The 25,324-nt window shown below is 49.1% G+C and overlaps 1 protein-coding gene across 2 annotated transcripts in view; it reads right to left on the reverse strand.

The window, feature by feature from the left end:
- The window catches only part of ABCA5 (ATP binding cassette subfamily A member 5), a 1,411,043-nt gene that overhangs the window by 1,226,100 nt on the left and 159,619 nt on the right, over window positions 1–25,324 (reverse strand). The window contains exon 2 of one of the 2 annotated variants that reach the window (XM_086930971.1): window positions 25,204–25,324. In XM_086930971.1, coding sequence (XP_086787097.1) covers window positions 25,204–25,308 — 105 coding nt within the window. In that variant the 5' untranslated portion in view covers window positions 25,309–25,324. The remainder of the gene's footprint in view (window positions 1–25,203) is intronic. The other variant, XM_086930972.1, reaches the window with a different exon arrangement.

Genomic DNA, 25,324 nt, shown 5'->3' on the forward strand with positions numbered 1-25,324 from the left:
TCAGGAGTGGAGGACTCTGATTACGCTGTATCTTTCTCCATTTATTATACTCCAGCAGCCTTTCAAAGGATCATATATTCCATAAAACTTCATTTCCCATGAACACAGGGAAAACGAAACAGAAAATGTCCCAAACAGCATCAGCCAATCCCATGCCAGGACAACTCATATCGTCCCCAGCAGGCGCTCTATCTTCCTCTTTCTTCGCTGCTCCAGCACCGTACAGATGAGTGTTCTTTTATTTATCTATTGCTCTAACTGTTTTGAGTGTACTTTTTGAGTGTACTTTGGCGATATAATGGCCTACGCGGCATTGTTTAGGCAAGCAGAATACCTAATTGATGTTGTGCTGTTAATCATCAGCTTTGTCGTCAGTTTTACCGCGGTCACGTTCTGTGACAGACAGCTCTGTTCGCGTTGCGGGCTCCCGCCGCTAGGGGACCGGGCGCCCTTGCGCCTACGCTCCTGAGAGAGCTTTACCCCCCGGGTGGCCGTGAGTCGTCTAGTTCCGCTTCAACTGCCATAGCGGTTCAGGCGGGCTCGCAGGACCGCAGGGGAAGACGTCTAATTGCCTCTTTAGTTGAAATTGACACGTTGGGCATTTTTCCTACTTACAGAGCACCTGCCTGGAGCCTGAACACCCCCGCTGCGGTAAGACATCTAGCTCATTAACAGGGACCGGCTCAGGCAGGTTTATTAGACTTTCCCTCAGAATATAGAGGGTGCTTGGTCCCAGATATATGAGACTGTTCCCATTCATGTGTGGGCTGATTATACAAGGGTTCTGCCCTTCACTGACTCCCCTTTGTTTATCCTGGTCAAACACCTGATATTATCCCATTATGGAATACGAGGATTATTATGAGGAAGAGGAGGAAGAGATCATGTACCTACCGGTCGATGATCATTTTTGTCAGGTGATGGATTCCTCTATTTTGAAAGCAGTGTCCCAGGTGGTTTAGCCTCTGGAGAAGAAAATAGACTAACTCCAAGCACAATGTCAACCCCTCAGTCAGAGTGAAGATCTCTCGGGGCATAGAACTCCCTTACCTCCAGGCCAACCCACCACTAATGCGGTAGAGCCCAAATGGAAGCGCTCGGAGGACGCGGGTGTGGACTCTGGACGCTTTTGCGTGCCTCAAGAGAGCATTCCTGGACACCAAGAATTCTGACCCACCTAGTAAAACGGAAGAAAGTCCGGCTGGACGATTCTGTCCACCCTTTCTAGGTGTTATGTTAAGTTATCATCTGTGATGTAATGAATGTATGATAACACTTCACACACTTCCTGTAAGGTCTCCATGATTCTTGCCACAAAAATCTGAGGGTTATTCTTACCCCCCTGAGCCAATCTTGTATAGGCATATTGAAATCTGCCGAAAAAGTAAGTGGCTAGATACTGTGATTCAGGTGCTATATTTGGACTAAAGACCCCATATGAGATGTCTAATGTCATTTTGCATTAATTCCTGACTAATTGTATCATCAGTCTAGTACTGTGTGCAGTTTGCAGCTCATGTATGTATACATTTACATTTCTATAATTTAAAACATTTCTATATTAACTACCTGGTTTTCAAGTTAGGAAAAGGGGAGTTTTCATAGCTCAATCAATCAATCAATCAAGAAATGTATATAGCGCGCTACTCACCCGGAGGGTCTCAAGGTGCTTGGCGGAGGGGGGTCTGCTACTGCTCGAACAGCCAGGTCTTGAGTTGCTTCCTGAAGGAGGTGGTCCTGGGCTGGCGGAGGTGGATGGGGAGGGAGTTCCATGTCTTGGCTGCCAGGTAGGAGAAGGATCTTCCTCCCATGGTGGCTCTTCGGATGCGTGGAACGGTGGCGAGGGCGTGGCTGGTCGATTGAAGCTGGCGGGTGGGGTTGTAGAAGGTCAGGCGGTTGTTGAGGTACCTGGGGCCCAGGTCGTGGAGAGCCTTGTGTGCGGGGGTGAGGAGTCAGAACGTGATTCTCTTGTTGACGGGGAGCCAGTGAGGGTCTCTCAGGTGTCCGGAGATGTGCCTGTGACCAGGGATGTCCAGGATGAGTCGTGCGGAGGCGTACTGGATGCGTTGGAGTCTTTTCTGTAGCTTGGCTGTGGTTCCGGTGTAGAGGGTGTTTCCGTAGTCCAGTCGGCTGGTGACGAGTGCCTGGGTGACCGTCTTCCTGGTATCGGTGGGGATCCATCGGAAGATCTTACGGAGCATGCGTAGGGTATTGAAGCATGAAGATGAGACGGCGTTGACTTGTCTGGTCATCGAGAGGGAGGAGTCCAGGATGAAGCCCAGGTTGCGTGCGTGATCCGTTGGTTTGGGTGCGCTGCCCAGGGCAGGGGGCCACCAGGAGTTATCCCAGGCGGAGGGAGATGGTCTCAGGATGAGGACTTCCGTCTTGCCGGAGTTGAGTTTCAGGCGACTGTTCGTCATCCACTCGGCAACGTCTTTCATCCCTTCGTGTAGGTTGGTTCTGGCGGTAGCTGGGTCGTTGGTGAGGGAGAGGATCAGCTGAGTGTCATCGGCGTAGGAGATGATGTTGAGGTTGTGTTGGCGTGTGATGGCCGCGAGTGGGCTCATGTAGATGTTGAAGAGGGTGGGTGGGACTGAGCGATGATCCTTGTGGTACGCCGCAGATGGCTTCGGTGGCCTCAGATCTGAACGGGGGGAGGCGGAGTCTCTGGGTTCTTCCGGCGGGGAACGAGATGATCCACTCCAGAGCTTTCTCTTGGATTCCGACATTGCTGAGGCGTTGTACTAGGGTGCGGTGGCAGACAGTGTCGAACGCTGCGGAGAGGTCCAGGAGGATGAGGGCCGCTGTTTCCCCGTTGTCGAGCAGGGCTCGGATGTCGTCAGTAGCTGCGATGATGGCAGTCTCGGTGCTGTGGTTGGCTCTGAAGCCGGACTGCGAGGGGTCGAGGGATCCGTTCGTCAACCGACAGCTTGCTTCCTTCCACGAGACTGTCTTCTCGATGACTTTGGCAGGAAAAGGGAGGAGCGAGATGGGGTGGTAGTTCTTGAGGTCGGTGGGGTCTGCTGATGGTTTCTTCAGGATGGCGCGGAGTTCGGCATGGTTCCAGCTCTCCAGGAAGGTGGCGGTGTCGAAGGAGGTGTTGATGATGTCCCGGAGGTGGGGTGCGATGACGGAGTCGGCCTTGTTGAAGACGTGGTGAGGGCAGGGGTCGGTTGGTGATCCGGAGTGGATGGAGTTCATCGTGCGGATGGTTTCTTCGGTGTTGACCGGGTTCCAGGCGCGGAGGGTGGTGGTGGGGGGGCGTTTGTACGGTCGTAGGGTGTGTGGTCTGTGCGCCAAAGCTGTTGTGTAGGTCTGCGATCTTGCTGTGGAAGAACGAGGCGAATGAGTCGCAGAGTTCTTGCGAGGGGGTGATGTCGTTGGTTCCGGCGCTGGGGTTGGAGAGCTCTTTGACGATGCTGAAGAGTTCCTTGCTGTTGTGTGAGTTGTTGTTTAGTCGTTCCTTGAATGCTGTTTTCTTGGTGGTGTGGATCAGCTGGTGGTGTTTGCGGGTGGCGTGCTTGAGGGCAGTCATGTTGTCTGTAGTTGGGTCTTCGCGCTAGGCTTTCTCGAGGGTGCGGCAGTTCTTCTTGGAGTTCTTGAGGTAGTCGTTGAACCAGGAAGCCTTCTTGCCGCCGGGCCTGCTGGGATGGTTTTTCAGGGGTGCGAGGTAGTCAGCGCAGTTGGTGATCCACTGGTTGAGGCTGTCGGCTGCTATGTTGGGGTCCGTTGATCTGGCGGGAGGATTCAGGTTCAGGGATGTGGAGAGCTGATCGGAGGTGATCTTGTTCCAGTTCCTACGGGGAACCTGTTGCGGGTGGCGGTGTGTCGTGGTCCTTCTGAAGCTGAAGTGGACGCAGCTGTGGTCTGTCCAGTGGAGTCCGGTGGAGTGGCTAAAGGCGATATCCTTGCTGGAGGAGAAGACGGGGTCAAGCGCGTGTCCGGCGTAGTGGGTGGGGGTGTTCACCAGTTGCTTGAGTCCGAGGTTGGCGAGGTTGTCCAGCAGTGTGGTGGTGTTGCTGTCATTGTTGTTCTCCAGGTGGAAGTTGAGGTCCCCTAGAAGGATGTAGTCAGGGAGGAGAGGGCGTGCGGGCTGATGAAGTCTGCAATGTCTTCGCTGAATTGTGTGAGAGGTCCTGGTGGTCTGTGGATGAGGGTGCCTCTGAGGGTGGTCTTGGGGTCGGTGTGTATCTGGAAGTGAAGATGTGCGGCGGCTGTGAGGGTGTTGTCGGAGTTGGTCGTGATGCAGATGGTGTTCTTGTGGACGATGGCGATGCCTCCTCCTGTCTGGTTTACGCAGTCCCTCCGGGTGATGTTGTATCCGTCCGGGATGGCGATGGTGATGTCGAGCGCTGAGGAGGCGTTCATCCAGGTTTCCGTGAGGAAGGCGACGTCTGGAGATGTGGTGTCGAGCAGGTTCCAGAGTTCCACGGCGTGTCTGTGGACAGAGCGGTTGTTGAGCAGGATGCACTTCAGGTGGTTGCTGCTGGTGCTCGGCTTGGCGGGTGCGGTGCAGGTCCAGATGCAGGAGAACTTGCAGGAATGGAAAGCTCGGGATTCCTACATCCTTCCCAGTCCGGCTTCCAAGCGCAACATTCCACCGAGACCGAGCTCCTTGGGGTGACTGAGAGGTTACGGCACGGTATCGATCGCGGAGAGACATCTGCACTCATCCTTTTGGATTTGAGTGCTGCATTCGATACCGTGTCCCACTCCATCCTTTTGAACTCTCTCCGATCCCTGGGAGTAGATGGTCCTGCGCTAGCCTGGATTGCCTCCTTTTTAAGTGAGCGCACTTTCCAGGTCTTTTCGAAGAAAGCTGTATCTGCTACCTGTTCATCGGCATATGGCGTCCCCCAGGGGTCTATACTCAGCCCCTTACTGTTTAACATCTATGTTAGACCCCTGGCCTCCATCGCAGAGGACGCTGGGCTGACAATATTTTCATACGCCGATGACACTCAGATTGTTTTCTCCCTTTCCAGCAGTGAGGGCAACAGTACATCGGCCTTGAAGACTGGACTATCACGTGTTGCTGAGTGGATGCAGAAGCATCTCCTTAAGTTAAACGGTGACAAGACCGAGATTGTCATCTTGGGGAAGAACAAAGATCTTTGGGGCCCCCAGCACTGGCCGAGTGATATGGGACCTCTCCCCCAGCCGGTCTCCGTAGTCCGTAACCTCGGATTCCTTATAGATGACAAACTTTCCATGAGACAGCAGGCCACCAAGGTGGCCTCCATTTGTTTTGCCACCTTGAGATTGCTTCAGAAAATCCTATGGATGCTGCCCCGTGCCACCCAGAGAACTGTTGTTCAGGTGCTAGTAGTCTCCCGCCTGGATTATGGAAATTATGGAAATGTCCTCTATCTCGGTGCCGACACTTTTACCATCAACAAACTTCAGGTGGTGCAAAATTCGGCAGCCCGACTTCTTTGTAATGTACCAAGGAGATCCTCGGCCTCACAGGCTCTTCGGGACCTACATTGGCTTAGGGTCCCAAGCCGCATTAAGTTTAAAGCCCTGTGTTACCTTTTTAAAATTAAACAGGGCTCGGCCACTAAATATTTACAGAGTCTTGTTCAAACCTATAATCCCAGTCGCACATTGCGATCCTCTGCAAATGGTGACTTTGCTGTCCCAAGATTCAAACTTGTAAAGATGGGGGGGGGGTCGGTCCTTTTCCCATCTAGGCCCCAAATCCCGGAACGCACTGCCTATCTCCCTGAAATCAGAGACTAATCTACTCTGTTTTCGCAAAAAGACTCAAGACTTTGCTCTTTTAATAGATCTGTTCTTTTGCATTAGCTGGCTCACAATACTGTGTTGTGCTCCCTTTCTTTTCCTCTTTTCTTCTTGTGTCTATCCCTGGCGCCGGGAAACCCACTGCGGGTAGCTGTTGCGCATTACAAGTTTAAATAAATAAATAAAATAAATAAATAAATGGCAGGTGAAGGGTCCGTGGTTGCGTCTCGGGGCGGCACGGTAGCATCCGGGGATCCGGCCGGTGTTGAGTGCGTTGAGTGTGGCGTCGTCTTATGTCTGGCGGCTGGGCTGGCGTCTGCGGGGGCCAGGGGTTCTGCGCGGACGGGCGCAGACGGGCTTGCCTTTGGCGCGCCTTCGGCGCACAATCGGCGCATCCGCTGCGCGTGAACGCGTGCGCGGGGGCATCATAAGTAGGGAGTCGGGAGGGAGGGTCAGCGACGGGGCGGCGAATGGGCTGGCGGGGGCAGGGCCGCGCGGAGGCAGCGGCGGGAAAGTCTGGTGCGGTCGGGCGGCTCAGCGGCGGCTGGGTCGCCCGGGCAGGACAGCAATGAAGCGGCAATCAGCGAGGAGGCTCAGGGGAGCAAGCAGCAGGAGGAGCATGGGGGCGACCAGGCCTGGGCACAGGCACAGTGGTCGCTCCCGAAATGGTGGACGCGGCTCCCTTAAGTAGGGAGTCGGGAGGGAGGGTCAGCGACGGGGCGGCAAATGGGCTGGCGGGGGCGGGCCGTAGGGAGGCAGCGGCGGGAAAGTCTGGTGCGGTCGGGCGGCTGAGCGGCGGCTGGGTCGCCCGGGCAGGACAGCAATGAAGCGGCAATCAGCGAGGAGGCTCAGGGGAGCAAGCAGCAGGAGGAGCGTGGGGGCGACCAGGCCTGGGCACTGGCATAGCTGAATGGCCAGGCCCTAATACACCATGATCTTGTAGTTGACCTTTTGCTGCTAGGCCTTTTTCCCCTAGAATACTAATCCCTTTTTGGGAAAATGGGGGTAGTTTGTGCTTAGGCCTCAATATGTTTTTTTTCACATGTCAAATCTGTGTCCTATTTGCCAACATCCTGGAGATTCTAAAGTTACCCAAAGTTTGGGGATTCTCCAAGAAGGGACTTAGAAAACAGTCAAAATATAGCCGCTACATTTTCCCTGGCGTCGGGATACACTTCATGACCGAAGCTATCGGCTTGTCCTGGCGTCGCCCGTTTACGATCGTGTAAACCGGTAATACCTGACGCTCCATTTTGGGTGACTGGTCCGGGCATCTTGACAGTAATTAGTATCTGTGCCCACACGCGCTCTGCCTCGGCAAAATTGAGGTTTAATGTAAAGGCAAAGTATTCAATTGTCCTGATGATGGTTTCTATGATTTCTTGATGAAACCGAAACGCCGTAGACTTGCTTATGCACCCGATACAAATCTGATTGCTTGATTTTATGTAATGGTGCAGCTTGATATTTTCTGTACAAATTTATATGAAAACAGAAAAACGTTTGTTTTGCCTTGAACCTTTCCTATTATCTTCACCTGTGTTCACCCCGTTAGTGTCGGGCACAGGCTTGTGTACCACACAGGGGCATTGTGGAAGGTATTCCTGACATCTTATTCTTTGAAGAACTGTGTTTATTAAGTAAACCTGGAAGACCTCTGTCCGGCTGGACATGTCCTTCTGAAAATATAGAAGCGATTTGGTCTATATTTATTTGTTGTGTTGTATTACATAAGCATGGGACCACTGTTGTTTCCATAAAAAATAATTCCATCCACTCCGGAGCGCCCACTGACTCCGGACCCCATCAACTCACAATGAACGCAATCAGCACACAACAAACCAGCATCCTCAACACCTCCATCTCCTTAGCAACCTTCCCGGACAGAAGAAGATATGCAGATGTCAGACCCTGTTCTGAACAAAGCTTCCGACAACCCCAGCGTTCTCAAAAATTATCGTCTGACCTCCCTGCTCCCCTACCCGACCAAAGTACTCAAGAAAGCCATCAACCAGCAGCTCAAAGAATTCCTGGAACAAAACCGGACAGCTCACAAACATAATTCAGTGCCAACCACAACACTGAGATCGTGCTGATCGCTGCCACAGCATCAGAACACTCCTCAACTGTGGAGAAACTGCAGCCCTGATCCTCCTCAACCTCTCTGCGGCAATCAACACGGTCTCCCATAACACCCTCATCAACAGAGACTACAACATAGGCATACAGCAAGACGCTCTCAAGTAGATCGCCTCCTTCCTTACAGGACACATACAGCGCATCGGACTGCCTCCCTTCACCACTGCATCCAAAGACATCCTTCAGCCCCACCATGGTTAACATCTACATGGCCCTTCTCGCAGACATTGTCAGATCCCGCTGACTAAATATAACCTCCCACGCCGACAACACTCAACTGATCCTCCTGCTCACCCAGGACCCCTCCAATGCCAAATCCAACTTCCGCTACACCATGACCAACATAGCCAAATGGATGAGAAACAACTGCCTCCAACTCAATTCTGACAAAACCAAAGTACTGATCACTGGGAAGAACATTTCCACCTAGGACCATAGCTGGTGTCCTGCAGAACTCAGATATACACACACACCAACGGACTATGCACGCAACCTCAGCATCATCCTCGACAGCCAGCGGACCATAAAACGACAAGTCAACACAGTAACCTCCTCCTACTTCCACACACTTTGCATGCTCCTTAGAATATTCAGATGGATCCCAACCAACACCAGAAAGACCGTCACTCAGGCCCTGTTCACCAATTGGCTCAACTACGGCAATGCTCTCTACGCCGGCATCTCCAACCAGATCCTCAGAAAAACCCAGACCATACAGAAGCATGCAGCCAGACTCATCCTGGAACTCCCAAAACGAACCCACATCACCCTCCACCTGAGAGACCTCCACTGCTTCCCCATCCAGAAGAGATGGCAGTTCAAGATCCTCACACATGCCTAGAAAGCCCTCCATGCCCTAGGACCTGCCTACAGAACCCATCCACTGAACCTCCACCAACACTCTAGACCCCTACGCTCCTCTTCACTTGTCCTCGCACACCCACCCCACATCCATCACAGCCACAACAGTGGCTGATCCTTCTCCTACATCGCTGTCAAGACATGGAACAACCATTCCCTCCAGCTCCATGCAGCCTCTTCACTAGCAGACTTAAGAAAGAGACTCAAAACCTGGCTCTTTGACAGAGACACGGCATCCAGATAACACTAGGGGCCACAGTGTTGCACCTTAAAAATGCTGCTTGATTGATTGATATCCCAATAAAAATCATACCTCACTTTTCTCAATTTAAACTAGACAGGTAGGAGAATCCAGGGTGGAGTGGTTTGTATGACTTCCACCGGCTTGTAATACCCAGAATACCTTGTAAGCCTCAACCTTTGACTAAAAACATTTTCATCATATTTCTGTGAGGCAAACCTCTAGAATAAGTAGGGAGACACATATTTCCTGCCACCCAGCATTCTCCTCCAAGTCTCCGAATAATAATGACACCTCATTTGTGTGGGTAACTAGTGCCCTCAACAGGAAAGTCGCCAAAACGCAACATGGGCAAATCAAATTTTTACACTGAAAACTCACCTTTTTTTTAGACTCTGCTCGCATATTCAGGTTACCGAGAGCAGCGTTTAAACAAAGTAGCTTGGCCAATTCTATTTTTTTTTTAATGTTAATTCAAAAGCTCTCTAGCGGGCCGCTAAAGTGAAAGCGGCCTGCGCTGGTAATTAAATAGGCGTGGCTGCTAAAGTGAATGCGGACCACACTGTATATTAAATAATTAAATAAGTGTGGCCGCTATAAAGCGGACCCCGCTGTAATTTGAATACAAATGTATTACTATTTAAAACAAAGCAGGCGGGTGCTCCGATGCCGTGGGTGGAATAGGGGAAGAACATTAAAGAAAATAGTGCTCACCAACATATAAAGCAGACAGTGAAACAACTGAAGTAAAAGGGCCAGTCCTAGTGGGAGGTTACAAGTGACGACAAGGCGGTACTAAGCAGGGATTAAACAAGCCTATTTGAGAATCAAAAGAAAGCATTCATGAAGGGCAATGACATACGCCAATGACAAATATGGGGGGAGAGTGGGTGGGGATTCAAGAGCATACTCCAATACAGCATGCCTCACTGAGCGAGCAGCGCTTACGCGCTGCTCTTAGCCTCAACCCTAAAAATTAAGGGGGTTTGTGCAGGGTGGGTGCGGCTCACCCAGGCACCTCCTTCCCACCCCAGAATAGGTGCATCAGTCTTTCTGCCCTCCTACCCTCACGGGGTGGATTGAGACAGGAAATACATTTGGGACTGGGGGACTATAATCAAATTTGCAGGGGCGCTTCCACCTAAAAAAAAGTCCCTGGGGTCTAGGGGGTGGATTCTTGCTTGGGGTTCACCCTCCCTCAGGGATTCCCAGGCTGGGATCCACTAGGGAAATATAGAAAATGACATCTCCCGTGTAAAAGTCGGACCTCCAGGGGCTGAGTTATGCCCCCGAGCACTGATGTAAGTAAAAGTAAAAGAGCCGATCAGCTCAGTTTACTTTCACTTTGTGTGCAATAACGTCACAGCGCCATGCCAAGATCCTGGTCGACCGTGTCGAAAAGAAAGCCATTCACCTTACAGCGATAGATCCGATTGCATCCTTCCTGGCTGATAGATCACAGGCAGTCACCTTGGGCCCATATCAATCGGTCAAGCTGTCACTACCGTGTGGGGTTCCTCAAGGCTCATCCCTAAGTCCGACACTATTTAATATCTATGTGTCGGACCTTGCTAATGTCATCAAAGCATACGGGATGAGCATAACCTCTTACGCTGATGACACACAACTGGTTTTGGCCATCAAAGACAACGGACTCGAGGTGGCAGAGCGTTTCCAACGTGGAATGCTAGCAATCGGAGAGTGGATGGCAGCTAACTGCCTTAAGCTTAACTCCGAAAAAACAGAGGTGCTTATCTTTGGACCCCTTCTTCCAGATTGGTCAGCAACCTGGTGGCCTTCAGCTTTTGGTGACCCCCCCAGGCCAGCCCTCAAGGTCAGGAATCTGGGAGTAATCTTCGATGGCGACCTTAACTTTTTGGCACAGGCGAACAAGGTAGCGGCAACAGCCCATTACAAACTAAGGTTGATCAGGAAAATCATCCCGTTTTTTGCCTGATACAGCCGCCAAAACTCTGGTTAGTTCCTTAGTGTTATCGTCCCTGGATTACTGTAATGGACTGTTTTTAAATGCACAGGTAAGGGTAACCTCTAAGCTTCAGACCATACAGAACGCAGCAGCACGCTTGCTTTCAAGAACACCCAAGTTTTCGCCTATTTCAGATACCATCAGGAAATATCACTGGCTGACAATCCGTAATCAGATCAAATTTAAATCACTTTGTATAGTATACAAGACACTCCATGATCTAGGACCACAGTATTTTAAGGATCAGTTGATACCTTATAAACCGGACAGACAGCTTCGATCTGCCACTCTTAACCAACTAGTGGTCCCACGATCTAAAACAGCTTCATGGGGTGATCGTCGCTTTTCAGTCGCCTCACCTAAATTATGGAATACCTTGCCACAGAACATCAGGACATGCCCTTCACTTTTGCACTTTCGCAAAGGACTGAAGACGTGGCTTTTTGATCAATAATCAATGACTATTACGCTTTATGAGCCTCCAGGGGAAATTAGGTGAATTATCTAGCGCCGAGACGCCTACGGGTATTCGTTCGCGCTTAACAAATTGCAAAAATAAATAAATAAATAAGGAAGAAAAAACAGCTTTGGTTGCTAGGGAAGCTCTACTCCAGCAGCTGAGGCCAAAAACAGAAGGAGGAAAAGGAAATCTGTCTGGTGCACCAGACAGATTTTCCGTCTTGGGTGCCAGAACATGTTGGAGTTGTCCTTAGCACCTGAGTACTGGTGCTGAGTAAGGCTCCAGCACGTCCACAAGATGTTGACACCCATTAAGGTGCATTCTTTTCCCCAAGTTCCTTAGGTGCTAAGGAAGAAAATGCTTGAATTATTACTTTCTCTCCACAAGGCAGTAAGTTATAAAAAAGAAAACAAGCATTTACCATGCAATAGGTCTCGGGTTAATTAAGTTTGAGCTATTGGCATTGCTTAATATTGCAACACCAATTGCACCAAAGTCTATAAATTGTAGGCCAAAAAAATGTGTATTTATTTTTGTAGCAGTGGTGGCATGCTGCGCTTTAGATGAATATGTTTGAAAGTAAAGTGCGCCATACTGCGATTGCTACAATAGTTATTTGTGGATGATTTAACAATTGATGTGTGCACTGATGGCTGGTGGTGTGTGTGCCTGTAGAAATTGTGCACTGATGGCTGGTGGTGTGTGTGCCTGGGTGAAGTGTGCACTGCCGGCTGGTGGTGTGTGTGCCTGGTGGAAGTGTGCACTGACGGCTGGTGGTGTTTGGGCCCGGTAAAAGCGTGCACTGACGACTGGTGGTGTTTGTGCCCAGGGAAAGCGTGCTCCGACGACTGATGGTGCCTGTGCCTGGTGAAAGTGTGCACTGACAGTGTTGTTGTGTGTGTGGTTGTGTGTTTGTGTGGCTGTGTGTGTGTGGCTGTGTGTGTGCGGCTGTGTGTGTGCGGCTGTGTGTGTGCGGCTGTGTGTGTGCGGCTGTGTGTGTGTGTGCGGCTGTGTGTGTGTGTGCGGCTGTGTGTGTGTGCGGCTGTGTGTGTGTGCGGCTGTGTGTGTGTGCGGCTGTGTGTGTGTGCGGCTGTGTGTGTGTGCGGCTGTGTGTGTGTGCGGCTGTGTGTGTGTGCGGCTGTGTGTGTGTGCGGCTGTGTGTGTGCGGCTGTGTGTGTGTGCGGCTGTGTGTGTGTGCGGCTGTGTGTGTGTGCGGCTGTGTGTGTGTGCGGCTGTGTGTGTGTGCGGCTGTGTGTGTGCGGCTGTGTGTGTGCGGCTGTGTGTGGTTGTGTGTGTGTGTGGTTGTGTGTGTGTGTGGCTGTGTGTGTGTGTGTGGCTGTGTGTGTGTGTGGCTGTGTGTGGTTGTGTGTGTGTGTGGCTGTGTGTGTGGTTGTGTGTGTGTGCGGCTGTGTGTGTGTGTGCGGCTGTGTGTGTGTGTGCGGCTGTGTGTGTGTGTGCGGCTGTGTGTGCGGCTGTGTGTGTGTGCGGCTGTGTGTGTGTGCGGCTGTGTGTGTGTGCGGCTGTGTGTGTGTGCGGCTGTGTGTGTGTGCGCGGCTGTGTGTGTGCGCGGCTGTGTGTGTGCGCGGCTGTGTGTGTGTGTGCGGCTGTGTGTGTGCGCGGCTGTGTGTGTGTGTGCGGCTGTGTGTGTGCGTCTGTGTGTGTGTGCGGCTGTGTGTGTGTGCGGCTGTGTGTGTGTGTGCGGCTGTGTGTGTGTGTGCGGCTGTGTGTGTGTGTGCGGCTGTGTGTGTGTGCGGCTGTGTGTGTGTGCGGCTCTGTGTGTGTGCGCGGCTGTGTTTCTGTGTGCGGCTGTGTTTGTGTGTGCGGCTGTGTGTGTGTTTGCGGCTGTGTGTGTGTGCGGCTGTGTGTGTGGCGGCTGTGTGGCTGTGCGTGTGTGTGTGTGTGCGGCTGTGTGTGTGTGCGGCTGTGTGTGTATGTGCGGCTGTGTGTGTGTGTGCGGCTGTGTGTGTGTGTGCGGGTGTGTGTGTGTGCGGCTGTGTGTGTGTGCGGCTGTGTGTGTGCGGCTGTGTGTTTGTGTGTGTGCGGCTGTGTGTGTGCGGCTGTGTGTGTGTGTGCGGCTGTGTGTGTGCGGCTGTGTGTGTGGCGGCTCTGTGGCTGTGTGTGTGTGTGGCTGTGTGTGTGTGGCTGTGTGTGTGTGGCTGTGTGTGTGTGGCTGTGTGTGTGTGGCTGTGTGTGTGTGTGTGGCTATGTGTGTGTGTGGCTATGTGTGTGTGTGGCTATGTGTGTGTGTGGCTGTGTGTGTGTGTGTGGTTGTGTGTGTGTGGCTGTGTGTGTGTGGCTGTGTGTGTGTGGCTGTGTGTGTGTGGCTGTGTGTGTGTGGTTGTGTGTGTGTGGCTATGTGTGTGTGTGGCTATGTGTGTGTGTGGCTATGTGTGTGTGTGGCTGTGTGTGTGTGTGTGGTTGTGTGTGTGTGTGGCTGTGCGTCTCGAGCTGTGAATCCTTTTAAATACAAGCATTGGCATAGCCAATAGGTCTCGCCTTTGGGACCTTATAAGTATTTAGTTATGCAGCAGGTCGCAAAAGCGAGACCTATTGGCTATGCCAATGCTGTTAGTAATAGTAGTGCACTATTTCTATTTTAGAATTCGTGGTGTACTGGATATATTCGATTTACTTGAATAGTGATATATTACACTTCTTCCAGTTTTAGAAGTAGCAGTCCAATGCATACATTTCATTTTAAGTCTATTGAACACATTCTATTTGGAGGAATAGGGGTGCAAGGATCACATTCAATTAATTTTACATGGTGGTGCATTGGATACTTTTCATTTGAGGACTCATGGTGCATCGCACACATTTAATGAATACAACTGGGGTGCACTGAAACAGTTTTCTTTTTTATGAATCGTGATGCATTCAACATTTTTATTAGTTTAAAAGTGTTGCTTGACAGATATTGCATTGCAGTTAACCGTGGTGCGTTGCAATTACTTTAGTTTTAGAAAGGATAGTTCCGAGCACACTGTTATATTGTTATGCATAGTGGTGCGCGGCACAATTCGGATTGCAATAAATAGTGAGACGTTGTGCACAAGGAATTTAGTGAACCCTGCTCACACAAGTTATGTGATCAATAGTGTCTGGGAAACATTTCACGGCTATGAATCACTGTGCACAGAACACAGGTTATTGATGTTAGCAGCAGTGCGCAGCTCACTTTCAGGCCCGATAGTGTGCTACACACATTTCATGTTTTTGGAATCTCGGCGCCTTCTCAACATATTTCATTTTTTGTAGTAGCTGTGCACTGCACGCTTCACTTATGCCTGCAGCGCTTGGTGGACATCATTGATAAGAAAGAAAGGACCACTGCAACAAGTTCTTTTATAGGACTAGCAGCGTAAACCAAGTATTTTAACATATTTCATTTTAGGAAACCTGGGTCATTTCACACGTCCTTGGCGTGGGTAATGTTGCAAAGCACACAGTTTATTTTTTGGGAATAAGGTATTCGTTGCACTCGTGTTTTTAGTGCTAATGTCAGGGCGTTGCACGTTTTATTGGTGATAGTGGTGCATTTCAACGCCTCACCAGGGGTAGTAAGCGCCATATAAATACAAAAATTCAAGTGCAGACATGTCATTGCTAAAACAGCGCAGTGTACATATTTCGTTGTGTAGGCCTGGTGTCCTACACGTTTCAGTGAGACAGAAAACAGCAAGACATTCCATTCCATTAGAAATGCGGTGCACAGTTTATTTCAAAGGTATAAATATCAGTGCACTGATCTTTAATAATGGTGGTGCAGTGCGCGCATTATATCCATAAGCATTACATTGCCCCGCACATATTACTTCAGTTCCCAATCCAGTCCATCTTTTTATGTCCACTCGCCACTTTAGGAAGTGGCCAACAAGAGAGCACCAAGGCGAACAGTTTGTGCTGGACTGTTATTGCAACTGCATTTATATTACACTTACTACACCTGGTGAGGCACTGAAGCACTTTACAGCGAGAGTAGCACAATACTCTGGAACCCAAGGTTAGTGGTTAAACCAGTGGTTAATGAGAATAAGCCTGTGCTGTCAAGGAAACACTTTAAGAATTTTCTGCGTTTCTTTAGCACTTTGCTCGCTTTCTGAAGATGTGGATATTGGCACCTGGCTAGAGAAGCAAGGCAATTGGCCAGGTATCTCAGAAAATACTAAATGCCAAAAACAAATACCTGTGACGCATCCACAGCCACTGCCCAGAGTTAAAAGCCATGCACTTTAGCCGTCGCTGGGTCTTTATAAACAAAGCACTAACTAGAATCGACAGCAAGAGCAGATAAAATGCACTGTGAAGAGAAAGCGGCCGACACTTACACACCAGTTGTAAACGGCGTGAAATAATACAAAATGTATTTCGGTTTCACACTCAGTTTGTCCGTATAAGTATAGACTTGGCACAAGTTTCCAAAGTTCGTGTGACTGGTTTATTTAAGACGTAGAAAGAATGCCTCTTAATAATACCACAAGCTGTTCACCTCTAGAACAGCGGGAGTCCTTACTGGCCGCCTCTTAAATCCTGCCGTCCTGGTGCAAGTCCGGGCACAGTCACCATAGAATCATGAAATCTGAACTAATCCTATCCAGGAAGACTCCTAAAATGGATATCCCGAACACATGCACGGGTCAGGCACCCATAGCGTCGTCAATTCAAGTTAACCCTTTTGCACGCCCACACACGTTAGCCGACAGTGCAAAATGCGATTCATCTGAGCCTTCTTAAACACGGGCGGTTACATTTGTCCCGGGTTCAAATACCCCAAACGGATGAAAACTGTAACAAGCACCTACCTCTTAGTGCCCTCACTGCGTTGCGAAACTTCTGGATGCCGGCCAGGAAGAGAGCAGTGATCGGCACGCGGCGGGGTTGCTGGCGCCGTGAGCGTGCGCGCGACTGAATCCGCGCGTGGTCAGCACTTGTCGCTCCCTCTCCCATTACGATTGCTGGGCGCGCGACTGAATCCGCGCGTGGCCAGCACTTGTCGCTCCCTCTCCCATTAGGATTGCTGGGCGCGTGCCCAGCTCTTGTCTCCTTTTGTCGGCTGACATGATCACAATAGTTCTCTGCCGAGAACACACTTCGCGCGTCTCTAGGACGAGACCTAAAGAGGGGGAGGCCAATTGTGCTCTATAACCATCATTGCCAAAGGCGTCCAATAAATGTGAAACAAATACTCTGCTTTCATTATGTGTACTTCACCCTTTTAATTTGTATTTCTACATCATGAACCCTATCAGAAGAGTGTGCATATCTATCAGGAGTTTCAACTTGTATGTAAGCTAAAGTTGGCGTCCCCATCAGATGCTCGTTAAGATTGAGAATCTGACGAACTATAGTTGCTTCTGCTGCGCCGAAGTCCTGTTCCACAGAAATATTCACCGTTTCTGAAGCATGTTTTTTTTTTTTTAATTTTTGAAAACCTTTATTGTGCAGTAGTAAAAGAACAAATACGGGCCCACAACCATCAGGCCGGCCACGATTCCATTTGAAGCACGAGTGCATGCAATACGGCGACACAGTAACACATTAGTACAAATAGCAAGCATTTTAAAGTTACACTGGAAAACGCTGTGATACCGTGTCCCAGGAGCAATGAAGGTTAATTTAAAAAAAAATTGTTGGATATTAGAGTTTGTCTTTTTTTTATAAAAACAGTAGACTAAGAAAGTTGAGTCCGTGCAAGCGCATCACGTCAGGAGCAGGCAATTTTATCACATAATCTAACAACTACGAATGCCAAATCCCCCCCAGGCAGCATGGCGGCTCAAAAATCGTGCAACAGGATTACCAAGCCAAGCAGCGTACTCCATGTCCACCGCCACCCACCCCCTACCAGTCCCAGTCACGGACCCAAGATGTAAAGAGAAAAGAAAGATAACAAGAGCGAAAGGAAAAACAAGGCCCATAGAAACTGAAACCAGAAAACTAAAATCCCTACCCCCAACCCCCCACCCTACACGCATGCAGAGGCTACGGCCTACCCCCCCCCCCCCCCAGCAGTGTGCCTGTCGCCCAATAAACCCGAAATATAGAACGAGGAAAGAAAGAAGAGAAAAGAAAAGAAAAAGGAAACATTTTAATATCAGAGGAGGGCCATATCCAAAGTCTCCCGGACTACCCAGCCATAAGTGTACACTCCACCCCACTTATTAAGCAAAGCAATGAGCATGAACACAAATTAGAACGGGGAGAGTCACCACATCTCGCATCAGTACACATTATGGAAGCGCCTCAGTCCGAGTCCCCACCGGCCAATCAAGCACAAGCTGTAGAAGAAATTCCATTAGCCCTGGCCAGTCCGCACTCGTCCCTTCAAACATGGCTCTCGTAGGGCGACCGCCACAGACAGAACAAAGGAACAAAATGGCCGCTCTCGGCAGAGAGGAGATGTCCCAAAACAAAATGGACATCTGCAAGCACGAACAAGTCCATGAGCCCAAAGAAGTGGCGTTGCCAGGAGCGCACGATGTTGCAAAATAGCATGAAGTAGTAGCGGAGCTTGCTGAGCGTAAGCAGCCAGGTGAACTAGGCCCTGCGCCAGCGGCCCCATATACAAAGGCAATGACACCACGGATGAGATCGTAGGTTCCAGCCGGGAGGGAAACGATGTAGCGTCATGAAAGCAGGCAGATAACGATCCACATACACATCAACACTGCCAGGAAAGCAAACCTCCGAGCACTCGCGCGGCAACAATGTATCCCCATCCAGAGTTAGGAGAGACAAATCGGTGCGCTGAGGTAAACAAGCCGGCGGTGCGCAGCCCACCGTGAGTGCGGCAGCTTCAAGTTTCCTTCCCAGCAGTCGGGAGCCCTCACGCAATCCGGCCCTCAAATCGGCAAGTGCAGCGAGTACAGAGCCACAGGTTAAAGCAAACGGGGGTCCCATCGTCTCCACGGTCGGAGGCGCAGCGCCAGGTCCAGCACATTGCTCATGTCTACTCAGTGACATCCAGTCCTGATCCGAGGCATCGTTCGCCGTCCCCTCGACGGAGCCAGCCATCTTTGCAACCCCGCCAGGAGAGTCACAGGGGTATGCGGGTGTAATCTACGCAGAACGGCAGGGACCCCCATTACTGGCGCAGTCCAGACCAGCAGGTAATGGGCGATCCGCAAGAGAAGTACCACCCCGGTCGACACAGGGCAAGGGCGAGCGTGGAGGTGAGCTACGGTCGTCGGATGCACGCCAACATGGGAAAAGCACAGCGCGCCTCACCTTCAGAATCTCACAAAAGAGGCAGCAGAGAGAATTCCCAGGCGGCCGACTTGTCGACTCTGCGTGAAGGGCTGGCGAGTTCCTTAGCAGCAAGTAGCGTAGGTTAGAGCGCCAGCACCGCCCCAACTCGTTCACCCCGCTGCCGCCGTCTATGCTCCACTGCGTGGGTCCCGGTTCCAGGGCTAAGAGGGGCCGTCCGACCGGCTCTGTAATATCTCCGGCCAGCAGGCAGGCAGGGACATCGGAGAAACGCCGACAGATGCAGCGCGCTTTCGCCGTCCTCCCGCTGCAGTACGGTGGCAGGATGAAGATCAGGATATCGTCGCTGGGAACAAAGGCTCACGGAGCCGGGAGACTACACGTCCGTCTTCGCCGCCATCTTGGCTCCTCCTCTCTGAAGCATGTTTTTAATGTCAGGGCAGCTACTTTCATTTTCTTATAAGCGTTTAAGTCTGAAACTTTATCTTCTTTCTTCATGATAACTCATCAAGTTCTGCTCTTTTTCACTTTTTTATCTTAAGTACTCGTCTTTTTGGGGTAATCAGTTAATCTGCTCCTTTCTGTCCTACTCTCTCCAGAGTGCGTTTACCACTGCCCAGAGACAGCACGCCGTATCCCGTCCTTCCAGTAACCGCCCTTCCAGTAACCGCAACCGGAATTGACCTTGCAGCACTCCTTCAGGCTGAGTTAATTCCTCCTGAATGACATACTGTCCTATCCCTACCTTCCTGTCTTGATAAAGACCGGCCCCGACCACCACCTGGGGCGTAATAGGGTCGAAACGTCGACGCTCACCTGTGGTTCAGACACTCTAGGAGCTACTTCATGAACACTACGACTCCTTGGTTGTGAAACAGATTCTGGCCAATTTAACCCTATATATAATTGTGTGTGTATATATATATTACTTGATTTCACTGTACATTGCTTCATGCACCGAGCACTTGTCACAAATTGTCACGATTGTTTGACGGTCTTTCCTTTGGAATCCAATGTTATCATTCAATGAATCAATTCGGATGTAACATGAATGAATGCAGATATATAAAACAATCGCATGAAATCTATGCCTTGTCTATATGAAGTTTTTTGGTAAATTGCTTGAGTATTTATTTCCTCAGCGCATGTTTGTTTCCGATAGTTCTTTTTCAAAAAGGTTTTTCTAAACGTTTGAGTTGCACTTAGTGGCCTTTCAAAGTGATTTGCCTTACCCAACAGAACCACTTTTGTACTTAACCAGAATTACCCAGGTTCTGAGGGACACAGGGTCACCCCTTTTTCTTTAACAGTACTCTCTCCAGAGTCGTACAAAGAACCGGAAGAAGGGATATCCATATAGGGATACCAATCGGGCGTTTTAATTTTAATTTAATTTTTTTCCACTCTCTTAAATTGAGGGTACTCCTATTGGGATCCTGCTGTATAGAAGATCAAGTCCTAGTTTTCGGTTTAGCTTTCCGCTTTTTCTTAGAATACAGTGCCTTTTCTTTCCCGGAACCCTCAGACTAACTGTGCTGTAGTGGACTGTATATGGTAAAGAAGTTTAATAAGATACATGGGAGCCTCAAAAACAATGCATTACAGTAGTCTAACCTACTGAAAATGGCACTCTGCACTAAGAAGGCAGAACTGACTGGGTAACGGAGGTAGGATTCTGCATACAGTCTGCATTAATGAGAAGCAAATAGACAAGAGTCTGTTGAAGTGACTTGTAAGTTATAGATCACTGTCCAAATGCACTACAAATTCTGGAGTGAAGTTGCCACCACCAGTGTAGCATTCTCCTCCAGGAGCCAGAAACCCATCAACAGATGGTGTATAGGTTTTCCTGTGAAAACGTACATAACTTCAGTTTGATCTATGTTGAATTTAAGCTAGTTTGCACTAAGCCAGCATGGAATACAACTATGAAATTAGGCCTTCGATAACTGGGAGGTATAATCACTTGTAAGAACCAACTGAAAGACATCTGTATCGTTGACAAACTTTATACCATGGGATCTGATCAACAGGGCATATTGCCTGAGGTAGACATTAAATAATGGCAGACTCGTGGAAGAGCCCTGTGGTACCTGTGGCCAACTGCTTTAAAAGAAGAACGAAAAGGGGACGGCAGATTGCTTTGATTCTATTCTACAAGTATTACTTGCACCAATTCAAGGCCCTTCCTAAGACCTCCACCTCAGCTAACCTAGAGATTAAAATGTCATGGTTCTCTATTTCGAAGGCAGCGTACTGGTCTAATAGCACTAAGGCTAGCTGATGAGCTTTGTCCATTGCCATTCCAAGAAGGACTAACACCATAACCAGGGCTGAATCTGTACAGTGTAGAGGTCAAAAGCCACATTGTGCGGAACTCAGATAGTCTCTTGACATGTTTTTACAGGGTATTGCCAGGAAAAGGCAAATGTGAAATTGGTCTAATGTTACCGGGGGCAGTGGAATCTGCAGTAACTTTTTTTTTGTTTTTTTTTTAAGAGGGAGTACTAGAGCCTTCTTCCAAGCAGAAGGTATGACTGCGGCTTCCAGCGAGTGATTACAAATTATTGATAAAGAGGCAGACAGATAGTCTGATAGCCTCCTCCAAACTCTGGTAGATAGCAGGTAAAGAAGAGAGCCGGTATAGGTGGAATTAGCAGTATTAAGAAAATCAACTCCTGACAGCTAAACTAGTTTATCTAGTGTTGTAAGACAATTATTTGTATGCAAGAGGGCAAACACATTATACAAAATATTAGCAGAGATGTTAAGTGAGGCATATTAATTTTTTTGAGGAATAAGGGTCGCTAAAATTGTGTATCATCAATGAATAATGCCAGGGTACGCCGGATTGCCATGAGACAAGCTCCCGGTCAAACTCATGGGAGTCCGACCTCTGGAGCGTTACAGTGGGATGAACCAAGGATCCAGGCCGGCTCGTGATTGAAGGCAGGCGGCTTGGTTCTTGCTGTTGCTCTCGGTCACCTTCTCTTCGTTGGGACTAAGAAGCTTCTAGTGAGATTTTTCTTGCAGGGTCCCTTGATGCTCTTCACCAGGCCAGATATGGGGAGCGTTCGCCGGCCTTGGATTTCACCTACTCCCGGTCAAACTCTGGAAGTCAGACCTACGAAGCTTTTCAGCGGGACGAACCTGGATGGCAGGCCGACTCGCAGTTGAGGGTCGCCGGCTTGGCTGGCCAGGTTGAGTCGGTCCACTAATGGAGCTTTTTTCCAAAGTTGCTCTAAACTTATCCCAACTTCAGCAACTACTTCTTGAAGTTCCCCAAAGTGCCACAAACGTACTCCAAGGGTCTGGAAACTCCAAGATGGTCCTTGAAAGTTGAGGACATCAATTCCCACAATCCACCTGGACAAACCCGTACAAATCCATTGGTAGTGCCCCAGGTGAGGATTCTTGGTGGTGATGTTTCAGGTGAGCTCTGTTAACCTGTAGCTAGCAGGGAGTCCACTCTTTAGTCATTTTACAGGAAGGCAGTTCACAAGGCTGTAGTTCTAGATGGTACAGAAGGCACAATCTTCAGAGTGCAGGCCTTAGTGATTGCACATCAAACTCCTCAGCATAGCCCTTCTTGCTCTCTTAGGTTTCAAGCAGCAGATCTGAGAGGCTCTGCCCCTCTCAGATACTTATTCCAAGTTCTCTGAGTCAACCAGGAGGGCACTCCTGGGGGCAGGGTAACACCCCAAGGTGTGACCACTTCCTTCAGAGTGTTACACTATTTTGTCCCAGAGTGCACCAATACTTCCAGATTCATGATGGCTGATGTTTTAGGCGCTCCCCAGCAGGGAGAGAAGAACAGGCTAAACACACCCCTGGGATGGCTAATCTTCATAGGAGCTCCACCTGGTATCTGCTCATTCCTTCCTAAAGTGACACTGGTGTCTTCCCCTTCCATTGAAGTCCATTGTTTACAACTCCTCCCCCTGCTCTGGCTTTCCTGTGTAACAGAACACTGCCCTCACAGCAGAGCTGGTTAACCGCAGGGGCTCCTTTATCACCTCTTCAAAGGAGCCTGGCTAAGCCATTCTGGGAAGTCTTTGAATGTTATTTTATCATTTTCCTAGCAGGATTTATTAGTTAATAACGTCTTGCCGTGTCATGCTATGTGGCAGGGGATTTGCAATGGTGAAAATGGCCTGGGACATTTTTCCAGCACCAGGGCTTATACAAACATAAGTTATAAGTACTCTGCCTATATCTACAGGACCCCCACTCATGGAACACCTAGGAGAGACTTTCTAAATATGTAAAAATATATTGCAGATCTTCTATCCACAGTGCTCCTAGCACCAAAATCGATTTTTTGCAGCACTTTATCTCAATGTGGGGAGTGAAATGTGCAATTTTACTTAACCTAGGGCATATAAAACTCCTTTTATAAGGGCCCGCCTTATAAATACCTGAGCCCACACCCCTGTGATACCTAGGGGAGACCCTGGGGGTACCCTATATGCCTAATATCCATTTTTAAGTGCCCCAAACACCAACGTCGAGTTTTGGCACAATTTACATTTTAAAAGCAGTCCTGCAACATAGGGTTACTTTTAAACTAACCTCAGGCTTCAGCAGTGCACACATGCAATAGCAGAAAGGGTTGCTGGCTTCTAAACTGCCATGCCCTATTATATACTAGGAACTTAGAGGTAGTTTCAATGCCCCTGCCCTATTATGTACTAGGGCCTCATAGGGTAGGTCACGCCAATCACAGGGGGTACCCTAAACAGTAGTGTACCCTAGTGTATTTAGGTGTTTTCACTGTATTATAAGTGTCTCCTTCAGCATAGCACTGGCCCTGGGACTGGTTAGGCAGAGCCCAGGGTCAGTTAGGCAGAGCCCAGGGTCAGTTACCACCAGTACCAGTCAGCAAACCATTAGGGGATGCCCGGGGCACTGGATGACTCTGTAACAGTAAATATAATCTGCTGCTTACCTCTACCTTGTTGAACACTTTTTGAACGAGGGCCTGGATGTGTGCTGCCCCTCTTGCGGTTGGTACTTGCACAACATACATCCAAGAGAATATCTTGTCTTCCTGCTAAGCAACAAGCCCAAATGTCCATGTTGATGCTCTACTGGACTTCCCTACTGATGCTGACATAGCCCACCAAGAAGCCCCCAATCAATTCAAGTATTGCAGAGTTGAAGACACAGCTCCCTTAAGACCACCATACACATCATCATAGATTGAAAGAGGGCTTTTACAGAAAACACTCTGTACAAGTGCAAGTAAGTTTAACAGACACTATGCATATAAAGCATGCTCCCTCTCTTCGTCCCTAAAGGCAGTAAGCACGCTCTGTAAACTTTGAAACACGGCCTCTGTTACTTTTAATGTTACTAGGTAAAATTGTAAATTGATACTTGTATAGCGCACTACTCACCCGCAGGGGTCTCAAGGCGCTTGTACGAATACCGCTGTGGAACCCATATTGGCTTTCCCTGTGAGGCGTCCACTCCTGGGCACCCCCAAGGTGGAGGCCAGGCATCTTTAGTGTTGTGGGGGCCGTTGTGGAGATTAAGCAAGCTATTGCCCAGAGTTGCAGAGTGGGGGGACTCTATGATTGGAATAGGCACCGAGGCGAGAATTATCAGGTCCGTGGAATTTTGAGCCCAAGACCCGCCGAGGCGGGGAATTGAACCCTGGTCCCGGGCTAGACCTCTGCATCAGGGTCTGCCGCTCTAATCATTGAGCCAAACTTCTCCACTATGTACGCTAGATCATTTGCCATTGTATTTGCTATCTGTTTTGTTTTATGATACTGGAAAGATTAGAGACAAACAGTAACCATTATCGACACAGAAACCATTAGGTCTGCAGAAATTCAAATCCGGCTAGTGATCATCTTTATTTCTAAACTTTGCTTAACCCTTTGAACAGTTCTGGAACTGTCCTTTTGTGGTACTGTGCATTTCACTACAGAACAGTAACTAAAATTATATTTACATATTCGGTAGTTATTATAAAAGGGTGGTGTTGCCATAGCAATGGCTACACATAGACCTCTTATTTCAGATTTGATAATTGCATTGCCTTTTACCTCAACGACCTAACTGTACTTCACTTCCATTGTGCAGTTCCCTGACCGCTCATCCATGTTTACCTTAAGAGTTAAGAAGCCATAGCGAGCCTAACTTTCTATCACAGACCCAAATCCGAGGTCAGTGTGGAACACTAGTATTCTCACTTTTCTTTTGTATGGATGTGTGGGCTCTGGAGAAAAGGAGAAAGAGCGTGAATGTGAGTGTTTGTTCACGTTAATGAAGCTTATACATCTTGATATAGAAAAGTCAGAACAATTGGCTTTGGGAATGATTGTTGATTTACAAAGAACAGTCAATCATGTAGCTATTTTATTAGGTCCATTTTGAAATATATCTAAACATACACCTACTTAACGCTACAATTATTGTCGTTAGATATTCCCTATTATGTGCAGAAAGTGCAATAAAGACTCGGAAATATTTCTACAAATAAATAGAAAGACAGTTCAACATGTTTAAGTCAGCGATGCACGTTTGCACATATGCTGCAAATGAACTCTATACCTGTATGCTGGTCTTCTTGGTTCTGCACTTAACCAGGTAGTTCTTGTACAGGAGAGCTTTGGTCTGTCGCCAGACTTTTGCATCTTTAACCGAAACAGATGCCATAATGGAGAGCTGCTAC

This window comes from Lissotriton vulgaris, chromosome 7, assembly GCF_964263255.1.
Source record: "Lissotriton vulgaris chromosome 7, aLisVul1.2, whole genome shotgun sequence".
NCBI classification, from domain to species: Eukaryota; Metazoa; Chordata; class Amphibia; order Caudata; family Salamandridae; genus Lissotriton; species Lissotriton vulgaris.